The 12,500-nt window shown below is 37.9% G+C and overlaps 1 protein-coding gene across 1 annotated transcript in view; it reads left to right on the forward strand.

Moving 5' to 3' along the window:
* LOC144980154 (uncharacterized) overlaps positions 1-12,500 on the forward strand; it is a 44,662-nt gene that overhangs the window by 5,457 nt on the left and 26,705 nt on the right. The window contains exon 4 of the mRNA XM_078927718.1: positions 3,994-4,183. Within this exon, the coding sequence (XP_078783844.1) occupies positions 4,090-4,183 (94 nt within the window). The 5' untranslated portion in view covers positions 3,994-4,089. The remainder of the gene's footprint in view (positions 1-3,993; positions 4,184-12,500) is intronic.

Genomic DNA, 12,500 nt, shown 5'->3' on the forward strand with positions numbered 1-12,500 from the left:
AACAAAACAAAAAAAACAACAAAACAATTTTTTAAAATTAAAATATATCACTTCCCCCCCCCCCCCCCCCCCCCCAAAAAAAAAAAAAAAAAAAAACCAAACAAACAAACAAACAAACAAACAAACAAACAAACAAACAAAACCCAAGCAAATCCCCTAAAAACAACAAAAAACAAAAAACAAAAAGAAAATAAAGGAACAAAAAAAAACACACAGACCCAAACAAACACATACACACACAAACACACACACATACACACACACACACACACACACACACACACAAATGAAACGATAAACAAAATGTATTTAAAAAAAAAACAACAAAAAAACAAAACAAAAACAAACAAAAAAAAAAACCAAAAAAAACAAAAACCAACCAGACACAGGAATATAGATAGCAGTAAAATCAATAACAAAAGCAAATGCTAAAAATATAAAATTGAATAGTCTCAAACAGAGAAAAAAAAAAAAACCCAAAAAAGCGCGCGTGCAAGTGTGATAAATGTCTGTAAGATGTATGAAAGGTGGTAGGGGAAAGGGGAGGGGGAGGGAGGGGAGGTGGGCTTAGGATGTTGTTTAAAAATTCCATTTAAAAACCCCTTGTTCACAACACTTAAGACACACTCTCACCACAACTACTTGTGTTATTATCAAAACCAACAACAATAACACAAGCATAAACAATCTGATTATCTTATCTCAGTCATAATTTCTGTTGTTTCATTTCAATGTAGCACAGGATAAACAATAATAATAAAACACATTCTAAGCCGTTAAGGCTAAGCGTATTTATTGTTGATCTATGTACTCGTGTCTTCTTAATATGTGACTAATCATCGTAAAACGGTGTTAACACGGGGTGGATCAGACCAGAAAAACTAAAGAAAAAGAGTTAGGCTCAGTGGTGAGGTCTTTGCTTCGTACCCGAAAGGTACCGAGTTCGAATATCCGCTGCGTCGTGTGGCCTTGAGCAAATCACCTTGCCGTAGCTCAGCTTAGGCGTGCGCTGCGGCTGACGCCTGGGTTACTTCAGTCTTTCCCTTGGAATAGACCCTAGAGACAAATTTCCCCTATGAGATGAATAAAGGGAATTTAAAAAATATATATTTAAAATGATAGAAGATACGGACAGAGTGTACATATATGCAGGTCTGACATCCGAACACACTTATGGGCCTAATTTAACATTATTGTAATGGACACATTTTTGTGTCATTTTGTTTTTGAGATTTCCATACAACAATGAACCCATAAGGAAGTGGGTTATCAGACCTGCAAATAAGTGCACGTCGGACACGGAAGATACCGAACTCTAATTTCTGACTACTTTGATTTTAAATCTCCTTTTTCCTTATCTAGATCTGTCCAATATAACACCATTTTGACTACGTAGGTCGCATATTATCATATACAGCAAAAACACTGGCTGTGCTTTCTCAGGCACTCGCCCACTTAAACATCAAGGGGAACTCTCAAAAGACGAGAGATGGTAAAACCTGTTGATATCTTTAACTTTAAGCAAAGTGAGGAGCGCCTCAAGGATCTCTCTCGAGCACCTGCTGGCTCTGCCCCAGTCTTGATTTCCCTGCTACATACTTGAGTCACGCGACCGGCTTATCAATCTGTTCTTTCTCATCTTAAGAATAGAAATTATCCTCACCATTATCCTAGTTACTGACATGGCTTGTGATTTTTATATTTTATTTCGTTTTTATCTACTTGTGCGGCTGTAATGTGGTCTTGTGGTATGACACAAACGCTTTCAGATCGGAAGGTCCGGGGTTCGAGCCTCGCTCACCGCATAGTTGAGTGATTGGAAACGGCTCTTTACTACAACATTCTCTGACCGTACTCAGGTGTAAAATGAGAACCTGGCCGTAAACAGTGTTAAGAATAGAAATTATCGTCACCATTATGCTAGTTACTGACATCGCTTGAATTTTTATATTTCGTTTTTATCTACTCGTTGTATAGGTTTCGTGTTGCTGTTCGTCAGGGACCGTTTGTAAAGCACTTTGAGCGCGTATTCCTCTTACTCCTTCTTCTTCTTCTTCTTCTTCTTCTTCTTCTTCTTCTTCTTCTTCTTCTTCTTCTTCTTCTTCTTCTTCTTCTTCTTCTTCTTCTTCTTCTTCTTCTTCTTCTTCTTCTTCTTCTTCTTCTTCTTCTTCTTCTTCTGGTACTACTACTACTACTCCTCCTACTCCTTTTCTTTCTCTCTCTCTCTCTCTCTCTCTCTCTCTCTCTCTCTTTCTTTCTTTCTTTCTCTCTCTCTCTCTCTCTCTCTTTCTTTCTCTCTCTCTCTCTCTCTCTCTCTCTCTCTCTCTCTCTCTCTCTCTCTCTCTCTCTCTCTCTCTCTCTCTCTCTCTTGCTAACTCTCTATACTCATATCTCTTCATCCTCTTTCTTTCTGGACTTCTGATCAACGTCTCTTCCCCATTATTTGTCCATCCATTTTCCACTGACTGACTGAGTCACAGTCACAAAGTCACCTTTGATCTGTAATCAGAAACATGCCTATTAGTGCCGCGCTGAGGACCGGTCCTTTGGACCGGTCCCACGGTCTTTTAGCTGTGAACCGGGGATCGGTCCCATAGTGAAGACCGGCGGCGGTCCTCACTTCTTATCACCTTTCAACTAGTGCCGCGCTGAAGACCGGTCTGATCACCCTCGGTCTCGCGCCATAGCCTACTACTTCCCCAGCGATTCGTTGCCTTCGGTTGCCTATCTTCCACCAATCACCACCCATCCCACTTAATTAATCGCACCCACCCCCCCCCCCCCTTTGCCAAACACTAAACGACACAGACGACCATACAGGCAGACGACCACCAACCTTCACTCCGCAAACCGCCCTTTCGTGTGTGAGATGGGGGGAACAGGAGGCGCACGCCTTGGACGATTCCATTATACGGGGTAAATTTCAAAATTTACTACACCATAATGATCGCAATGACAATTATCTATGGTGAAGGCATGACCCCTCTTCTCTAATGGGTTATTGTTTGAAATGTATGTGACTACTAAAGATTTGTGTGTTTGTGTGTGTGTGTGTGTGTGTGTGTCGAACCTAGCAAGTAGCAAATCCGATTCTTTGTTTTCTTTTGTCCATCTCTTGTCACCACTCCTTTCTATCGCAGTGTTGTCATTTAAAATAATACAATTATATTAAAATTTCGTTTGGTGTTTTTACTAATCAAATAATATGAGTTTCATTAGTTTCTTCCTTCCAAAAAAACCAGTTATAACGTCTGAATTTTAAAAAAGTCCAATAGAATATTTGGGGACCCCGATAGCTCAGTTGATAGAGCACTCTCTTTATACGCAAAGGGCCAGAGATCGATCCCGGGTGCAGTCGAGTTTTTTCTAAATCCCTGTCTACTCAGCAATGAATGGGTAGCTGAGTTTGTTAGATCTGGCGAAAAGTCACCATCGACCCCTCTTATTACCTCATCCACCCCCTCTTATTATAACTTCACGTCTCTCTCTTACTCTTCAATGCTCGCTGCCTTCTAATATGTGTGTGTGTGTGGGGGGGGGGGGGGTAGGAGTTGCGTGTGTGTATCAACGCCACGAACAACTCGATCAACGCCTTGGGCGATGCCATTATCTCCGTTAATGGGGATAAATTTCAAATTTTATTAAATTATCGAAGTAACAATGAAGTACGGTGAGCAAATAAAGAAGGCATCACCCCTCTTCTCTAATTAGGTTACAATTTGAAATGAGTGTGACTACTCCGTGTGTTTTACTCCTGTAGACCACGGTTTTCATCGTGTAGCGGTCTTTAACGGTTCAAGAATGAACGATCCCACGGTCTCAAAGGTCAAACCGGTTCGAATTTCCAACAGTCTCTCAGGAATGTTCAATGTCGAAAAGGACCGGTCCTAGGACCGGTCCTTGCTGTCTTCATTTCCCAAGGACCGTAGGACCGTGGTCCTTAAGCTTGCCAAGGACCGCCCCGCACTAATGCCTATGTTATTTCCTCCAAAGAGTCCAAATTTCTGTGACGTCACACCAGGGCGTTCTCATCCTTCTCCACGCTGTAGACTCGATTCTTCCACACTGGACCAACCCAAAGTTGAGGCCATGAAAGAAGCTGAGGAAGACGAGGAACCGCGGCAGGGACTCAATAGATCAACGTCCTCTGGAATCGAGGACTGCTCGACGGAAATCCAGGCGGGTGAGTTATCCAATAATCGTTATACAGTCCAAGCCGGTTTAATGGGACGGCTCAGTTCCCGACAAATCGTCCCAATTAAGCGGCCATGAAATTGGGCATTTTTTTTTTCAGATTTATTACTGTCAACATAGTAATCAGGGAGAACTGTTTCACGTCTATTTTTGGGTTACTTCATCGGCCACTTGGCTCCAATATGATCTAACAAATCCAACTGCACAAAACAATTAACGAATATGCCACTCTTAACGGTTGCATAAGTAATGGATTACAAATACATTGTCTACCCATTCGGGAGGTGACAGCCTTCGACAAACAAAACCCTTCACTCATTACATAGGATATCATAGGACTCTATAAGTAGACTCTGCTCACTACCCATCGCACCATTGATCAGGTGACCCATGATCATGCAAGTGACGATAGCAGTCGTTGACACTGACACGGGATACCGATAAATTCACATCTATGTGATGACTATGACGAATGGTTCGACCACACACCCGATTGGCTGTCGCGAAAGATTGACACTAACAGGGGATACAGTTAAATTCTATTGTTCACACCTCTGTGATGAACTTAAATCCAGTTGACCGTAATAATAATAATAATAATAATAATAATAATAATAATAATAATAATAATAATAATAATAATAATAATAATAATAATAATAATAATAATAATAATAATAATGATATGATGATGATGATGATGATGATAATAATAATAACAATAATAATAATAATAATAATAATAATAATAATAATAATAATAATAAATAATAATAATAATAATAATAATAATAATAATAATAATAATAATAATAATAATAATAATAATAATAATAATAATAATAATAATAATAATAATAATAATAAGAAGAAGAAGAAGAAGAAGAAGAAGAAGAAGAAGAAGAAGAAGAAGAAGAAGAAGAAGAAGAAGAAGAAGAAGAAGAAGCTAGTCTTTTGATTCATTTGGTCCGCTGTGTTTAAAGCGTGTTTTAGCACAACAATTTGGTACCACTCTATAATGATTTTTGTATTATTCGCATGAGACCAATGTTAAATTGTACGTGGGAAACTTAGCTAGGATAAATTTGTCACATAACACTGGCTACACATTTACATTCATAAATTCATTGTTGTGAGGCTTGCTTGGTCACCCTCGCTGGTGTCAGAAATCTCCTAGAGGCTGTTTTCAGAAGACAACAATATGGCCGACATTTGATCAATGCCACACGGGAAACAACTCTAGCCTAATGTTTTTGTAAGGGAGATAACTATAAACGATTCTTGTGTCAACTGAGAGATGAAACTTTAGAAATAAGTCTTGTATGTTTTTACTTCCGAGTTTATTATTGTTCTGTGTCCTTTGGGAAGAAAATCTTTTGTTTAGACTGCAGTGCATGTCGCAATGTCTAGAATGTGTCATTTCACACATAATTAAAATAATGGGCCCCACATGGTTTTTGGACAATGTGTAGAAGTCCAAAATACATACATACATACATACTTACACACCCAGGGTAGACAGTCAGATTCACACATTTGGTCAGTTTGTAAAACAAATGGATGTGCTTGTGAAAACAATATAATACTGCCCCTATGTTAACATGCCCTCACTGCATATTCATGTTACCGACGTGCACTTATTTGTAGGTCTGATAACACAATCCCTTATGAGCTCATTGTTGTATTGGAAATTTTTAAAAATGACACAAAATATTGTCCGTTACAACAATGTTAAACTAGGCCCATAAGTGCCTATGTCAGACCTGAATATATGGAGACGTCTTATGTTATGAATCGTCTCCAAAGAGTATTATCTCGGGTCGCCTTTCCTATTTAAAAATAATAAAGCGATGTTAAGCCAGGTCCCTGACCGGATTGTGACAAAGATTAAAAATATTTGTGTTCATCTAAACATTCTATCTAATACAGTGTGTATGAAACAGTGCCAATGAAGAAAGAAAAATTACAAAAACATAAAAACAAAAACAAAAAGCAAACAAATAAACAAACAATAATAACAGAACAAAAAATGTCACACAAAACAACAAACAAATATACAAGAAAAAAACAAAACAAAACAAAACAACACCCCACCCCAAACAAAAAAGAAAAACAAAAACAAAACAAACAAACAAAAAAAACATTTTTTTTCCAGATCCTTATCTTACACGAATCCCAGCTTCCTAATTTGTCCATCCCTCCAAATCTAATCTTTAAAATTCATTTTTGAAATACAAGTCGGTACAAGAATGGCTTTCCTCTGTTTCACCAAACTCAATACGCTTTTAAGAATGGTGCATTAATCCCCCAGCAGGCCTCAGTGAATCATAAATTGTTTCTTCGTAATTATGTGCAAATCCCTAACTACAGCTCTATTATCATTCAAGATTAAAGGCAATAAATACTACAAGATTATTATTTTAAATAAGAGTTTTATTTACATAAATTTATTATGTTTTAATACAATATCATAACATTTGTACAATAAATTATAATTTTATCAACGGCAATTCTGTCTTACTCTGGAAAAACCACATATTTTAAATTTTGGCTAGAAAAATAGTCCAAATATCGATCGATTTAAATGACCCTCATCTTGGCAAAAAAGAAACAAAAAAAAAAACAAAACAAAACAAAAAACAAAACAAAAAACAAAAAAAAAACTTTCAAACCTGAGACTCCATGAAGAACCATTCATTTAAATCGATCAATATATAAAGGACGAGTTTTCTGGCCAAATTTTAAAATATGCGGTTTTTCTAGAGTACAACAGAATTAGTATTCTTCTTTAACGACATTAGAAATAAAACAAATCTATCTGGCGACTTTTAATACAACCGCCCAAACATTCCATTCAATTCCTTTGAGCAATCACATTATATATATATATATATATATATATATATATATATATATATATATATATATATATATATATATATATATATATATATATAAAAATCAGCCTGAGAAGTGAGCAATGTTTTTACCAAAAAAAAAAAAAAAAAAAAAATTAAAAAAAAAAAAAAAAAAAAAGAGACCTTTTCTTGAGTCATATGGTCTGAGATCGAAATCTCAGCAAAGACCTTTAAAGTCCTATACCAAACCCATCATAGGCCAAGAGATCAGTCCATAAGTGGCGACGAAAATCTGGATTTGAGAGAGGTCAAAGGTCCTTATCGACTCCGGACATGAAAATATTGTCATAGACAGACAATGGTTACAGTCGGATGACAACTCGCCTGACACGGGTTGCTAAGGTAAACAAAGTGTCGTGGCGTGGGATTTGCCTGGCCGTAAGTCTATAATAGGCCAGGACAATAATCTGGGCCCTGCCTGCCTGTCGTATCGAAGTGGTATTTTGTCATGGGACATCCGATGACAAAAAGAAATTTTAGAGGAAAAATAACATGGAATGTGAAATTTATGACTCTGCATCGTTTGTTATGGCGCAGCGTGGCTCGCCGGTACGGTCTTTGGTTCGTATCCGAAAGGTACGGTGTTCGAATACCCGCTAAGCTGTGTTGCCCTGAGTAAGTCACCTCACCCCACAGACTAGGGAGTGGTGCATTCTCTATGCCTCACCCTGCCTTGCTTAGTTTGCGACGCTGCACTGAGGCTGATACCCGGGTTATTCTAGTCTTCCCTTGGAATAGACAAAATTCGCCTATGGGATGAATAGCATGCCTTTCGTGGGGCAATGTGGTCTTGTGGTATGACATTCACTTTCCGATCGGAAGGCCCTGGGTTCGAGATAGCTTATCCATTCTTTTTCAACTTTAATTTATTGAAAAAAAAAAATGCTCAATTGGTTCTTTCCACATACCATCTAAATATAACAGAAAAAGATGACTTTTAATTTTATTTTAAAAACTGCTTCAGAATCAGTAAAGCTATTTAGATTTAGATTTAGTGCTATATTATCAGTTTCAAAATCATTTTTGAATTTGAGTAGAACTTATTTTGCTGTGTAGATGGTAAAAAAAAAATAAATCGTAGTTCTACGAATTTTCCTAACAAGAAAGCAGGTCTGAATGAGAATGATCACGTGATAGATACGTGATGCGTGATGCGTGATAACTATGAACTGTTAGACATATTCATTATCACCTAAATTAAGGAACTATGATATCATACCACCATCAACACAACGTAAAACTGTAACCTGAATATCCTATTTAACACTATTGCAGGTGGGCGAGTGGTTAAGGCATTGCACTGTGGCCTGGAAGTCCCGGGTTCGATCCCCGCTTCAGGCACTTTGGTTTTATTTCCCTCGAGCAATATTATTAACCCCCAATTTGCTCACTTGGACAACGTGGGTGATTTCTGTTGACATCAGACATCTTGTTTGATGAAATATCTATAATATTCCTTCGTGGAATGCCTAGGCGATGATATCTTATGGTGTCGTGGCGGAAGGGCATCATTTTTTTTTTTCATTTAAGATTATGTTTAACATCAAAATCGCCCGACATTTAACCGTGTAGAGACAGTGGGCCACAAATAAAGAGGCGTTTTATTAAATTCTCTAACTGTACTCGATGTAAAGTGAATACTTACTGGTCACAACTGTCAAATTTCTTTCTTTCTTCATTTTTTATTCTCAGAAACTTTCCGATTAGGGTCTCTTCTTATAATTTTGGAAGTGAATTTATATTTTTCTCATAAAAATTTGATTCGTCCCAGGGGCATCCAAAAGATTTGCTGTTTTTGGGTTAATTAGAATCCTAACGCTTTTCTACGTTTATGTTGAAAACGAACACTTTTTTTTATGAATACGAAGCTGCTCGATTCTGTGGACTGTAGTAAAATCAATGTACAAAATGAATATAACAACTTAAAAAAACAAAAAACAAAAAAAAAACAAAAACAAAAACAAAACAAAACGAATAAAAACAAACAACTAAACGCCTCCCCCCAAAAAAAAAACAACAAAAAACAAACAAACAAAAAAAAAAACAACCCCAACACACTAAACATCATCATCATCATCATCATCATCATCATCATCATCATCATCATCATCATCATCATCATCATCATCATCATCATCATCATCATCATCATCATCATCATTATCATCATCATCCAATCATCATCATCATCATCATCATCATCATCATCATCATCATCATCATCATCATCTTCCCCATTCAAAACTAGTTCCGTTAGTAAATTCACCCAATCCCACATCCCTTCTGCCAAGCACCCCATCATCCCCCATTACCTGTTATCATTGTGTTCACCCCCTCCCCTTCTCCCTAATCACCACCACCATACTGTTACCAAATCCTATACATTCTTACAAGGCACGTGTCACACACTTTTTATATTTATTTACAATCGATAAACCAAACACAAACACAAACACACGTCACTCATTCACTCACACACACACACACACACACACACACACACACACATGAACACAATCTGAAGACCAAGCCAGTAAAAATCCCATCAAATTCCCATCAACCCCTAAAACAACAGATTAAGATAATCAAAGTAAATCTGACCCCATTCCCTCCCCCCCCCCACCCTCCCCCATCATCACTTACCAACCTTGACACTGAGACATGAAAAGACAATATGACGACACGATAAAACTGATATGTTGTCTCAAATTCCACTCACAACGATTTTTTAAGGAGTTCCTATCTGAGTCTTAGTCATTACAAGAAAATTGTTTGATAAAGTTGGCCAGTAAATATGGTCACTTCAGCCCCCCCCCCCCCCCTCTAGCTCCCCTCCCGTCTCACCCTTCTCCCATCATCGCTTAGCAACATGGCCGCTGAGACTCCAAAAGCCCACAAGAAGACTAAAAGACAAAATGGCGACACGATAAAGCTGATATGTTGTCTCGAATTCCACTCAAAATGAGCTTTTAAGGAGTTTCAATCTTAGCCATTACAAGAAAACCGTTTCTTAGATTTTAAAAAATTGCAAGCCGTTATGAATAAATGGACACGCTTCATTGAGTACTTCGCTTTCATCCCGGTTTCGGAGGCTTGAAAAATATACTCATTTAATTTATAATAATAATATAATGAACTTATATAGCGCCTAGTTCCAATTTGGAATTGCTCACTGGCGCTTTACATCAACACATCATGTATGATATACAAATATAGAACTGGCATGTTAAAACCACACAAATTCGATGATAACATAATATATTATAATAAAATACATACTAAGAGTCCAAATTATATGCCCTACAGAAAAGCTCAGTTTTTAACCGTTTTCTAAAGATAAGTGGATTTTCACTATTTTTAGTTTCAATATTGATGGAGTTCCACAGTCGGGGGCATGGTGGTCAAAGGATTTCTCATGAAAAACTAACGATTTTGGGGTTCCCTTAGGATATTTAAATTAGCAGATCTTAAATTTCGACTGGGTTCATAAAGGTGGATAAGTTCCTGAAGGTAAACAGGAGCGGAATTGTTTAAGCAATTGAAAACATGGGTGAGTATTTTAAATTCAATCCTAAACTTTACAGGTAGCCAGTGTAGGTCCTCCAAAATCGGTGTTATATGCTCGCGCTTTTTAGATAACGTTACCAATCGAGCTGCTTTGTTCTGTATCTTTTGGAGTCGATTAATGACATTATTATCACAACCATAGAGCAAGCTATTGCAATAATCAAGGCGGGTAAGAATCAAAGAGACCACAAGAAGTTTAGTAGTATCAATATCAAGAAGCCTTCTAATAGCACCAATAGATCTAAGGTAAAGATTGCAGGATCTAGTTACATTAGTGACATGGGCAGACATGTTTAATTTGGTATCGAATAAAACTCCTAAGTTTCTCACAGGTTCTTTAGTGATGGGAATTACACAATCAGAAATATTCAGGTTAAACGTGGAAAGGTCCACGAGGCCCCGTCTTGTAATTTGCAACACCTCTGTTTTATTTTCATTTAACCTGAGTTTGTTGCAACACATCCAGTCACTAATCTCAGAGATACAATTTTCTATATCCGTTATAACATTGAGATGATTGTCGATATTAATGGGAAACAGCTCCCTCTCCCTCTCCCTCTCCCTCCCTCCTCGCCCCCTCCAATATGTTTCCAACGTGTTAATCTTAGAAAAAGCATTTTGCATTTTCCCTCTGTCAATTAATTCTTCTGCCAATGGGTAGCTAGTTCAGTTAGATCTAGCAGAAAGTTCGTAAAACTAGGTAACCGTACCCAACCGTACTCACTTCCGATCACATAGACGCACATGAATCATATTTATATTATAGCACTTAACGGTCAACCACCACAATGTGCTTACAATTCCTATTGAAAATGTAAACAACAATTGGTTGGCACACTCAAGGTAGCTGATTCTTTGGGATGTTCTTATTTTCTCTTGTATTTTACTTTCTTGCTTTGTCTGGTACACTTTTTCAAATATTTATCTTACACTTAATTTGCCACTTTGATAGTTTCAAACAACACAGCAGCTCTAATGGCCCAACAACCTGCTTTGCTTAACTTGAAATTTTGTTTAAGAAAACAAAATAACAAAAAGATGACTTGATAACTTTTCCCGCGTACCCTCACCCCTCTCTCTCTCTCTCTCTCTCTCTCTCTCTCTCTCTCTCTCTCTCTCTCTCTCTCTCTCTCTCTCTCTCACTCTCCCCCCCCCCCCGCCCTCCTGTCTCTTTTTAGTTACTTTTCAAACACACACAAACACCCACACCTACACCCACCTCCATCCTCCACACCCACACACCAGCACAAACACACCCCACACATACACCCCCCCCCCCACACACACACACAAATGGATATTTAAGTGTTTGGATACAGGATTAACGCTGCTCAACCAGTCAATGAGAGATTAGCCCATAATCTAAATCCACCTGTCATGCTATTGTTACCACTATTATTGTTGTTGTTGTTATCATCCTTAACGGTAACATTGTCATCTAATGACTCATTAACATGGACCCCGGGTCTATCCCGGGTTTTGTAGCGTCGTGACCGCATGGTTACAGTCCCGGGTTCGAGCCCCGCTTCAGGCACTTTCGTTTTCACTTTTCGACGAAGTCCCGGTTTTGAGAGTTTTTGCCAAGATGAGAGTCATTTAAATCAATCGATATTAAAAGGACGAGTTTTCTGGCCAAATTCTTAAATGAGTAGGCCAGCATAGCTGCTCTTGACTGCTAGATGATCCACATCCGTTCCAGAGTCAAATTCGGTGATATTTCCTACACAATGCATTTTCCTAGACACATACATAATACACACACACATGCACACACACACACATACACACAAACACACACACATACACGTACAATGGGTTGTC

The sequence above is a fragment of the Berghia stephanieae genome, chromosome 9 (assembly GCF_034508935.2).
Source record: "Berghia stephanieae isolate SIO BIC M18660-M18661 chromosome 9, UCSD_Bste_1.3, whole genome shotgun sequence".
Lineage (NCBI taxonomy): Eukaryota > Metazoa > Mollusca > Gastropoda > Nudibranchia > Aeolidiidae > Berghia > Berghia stephanieae.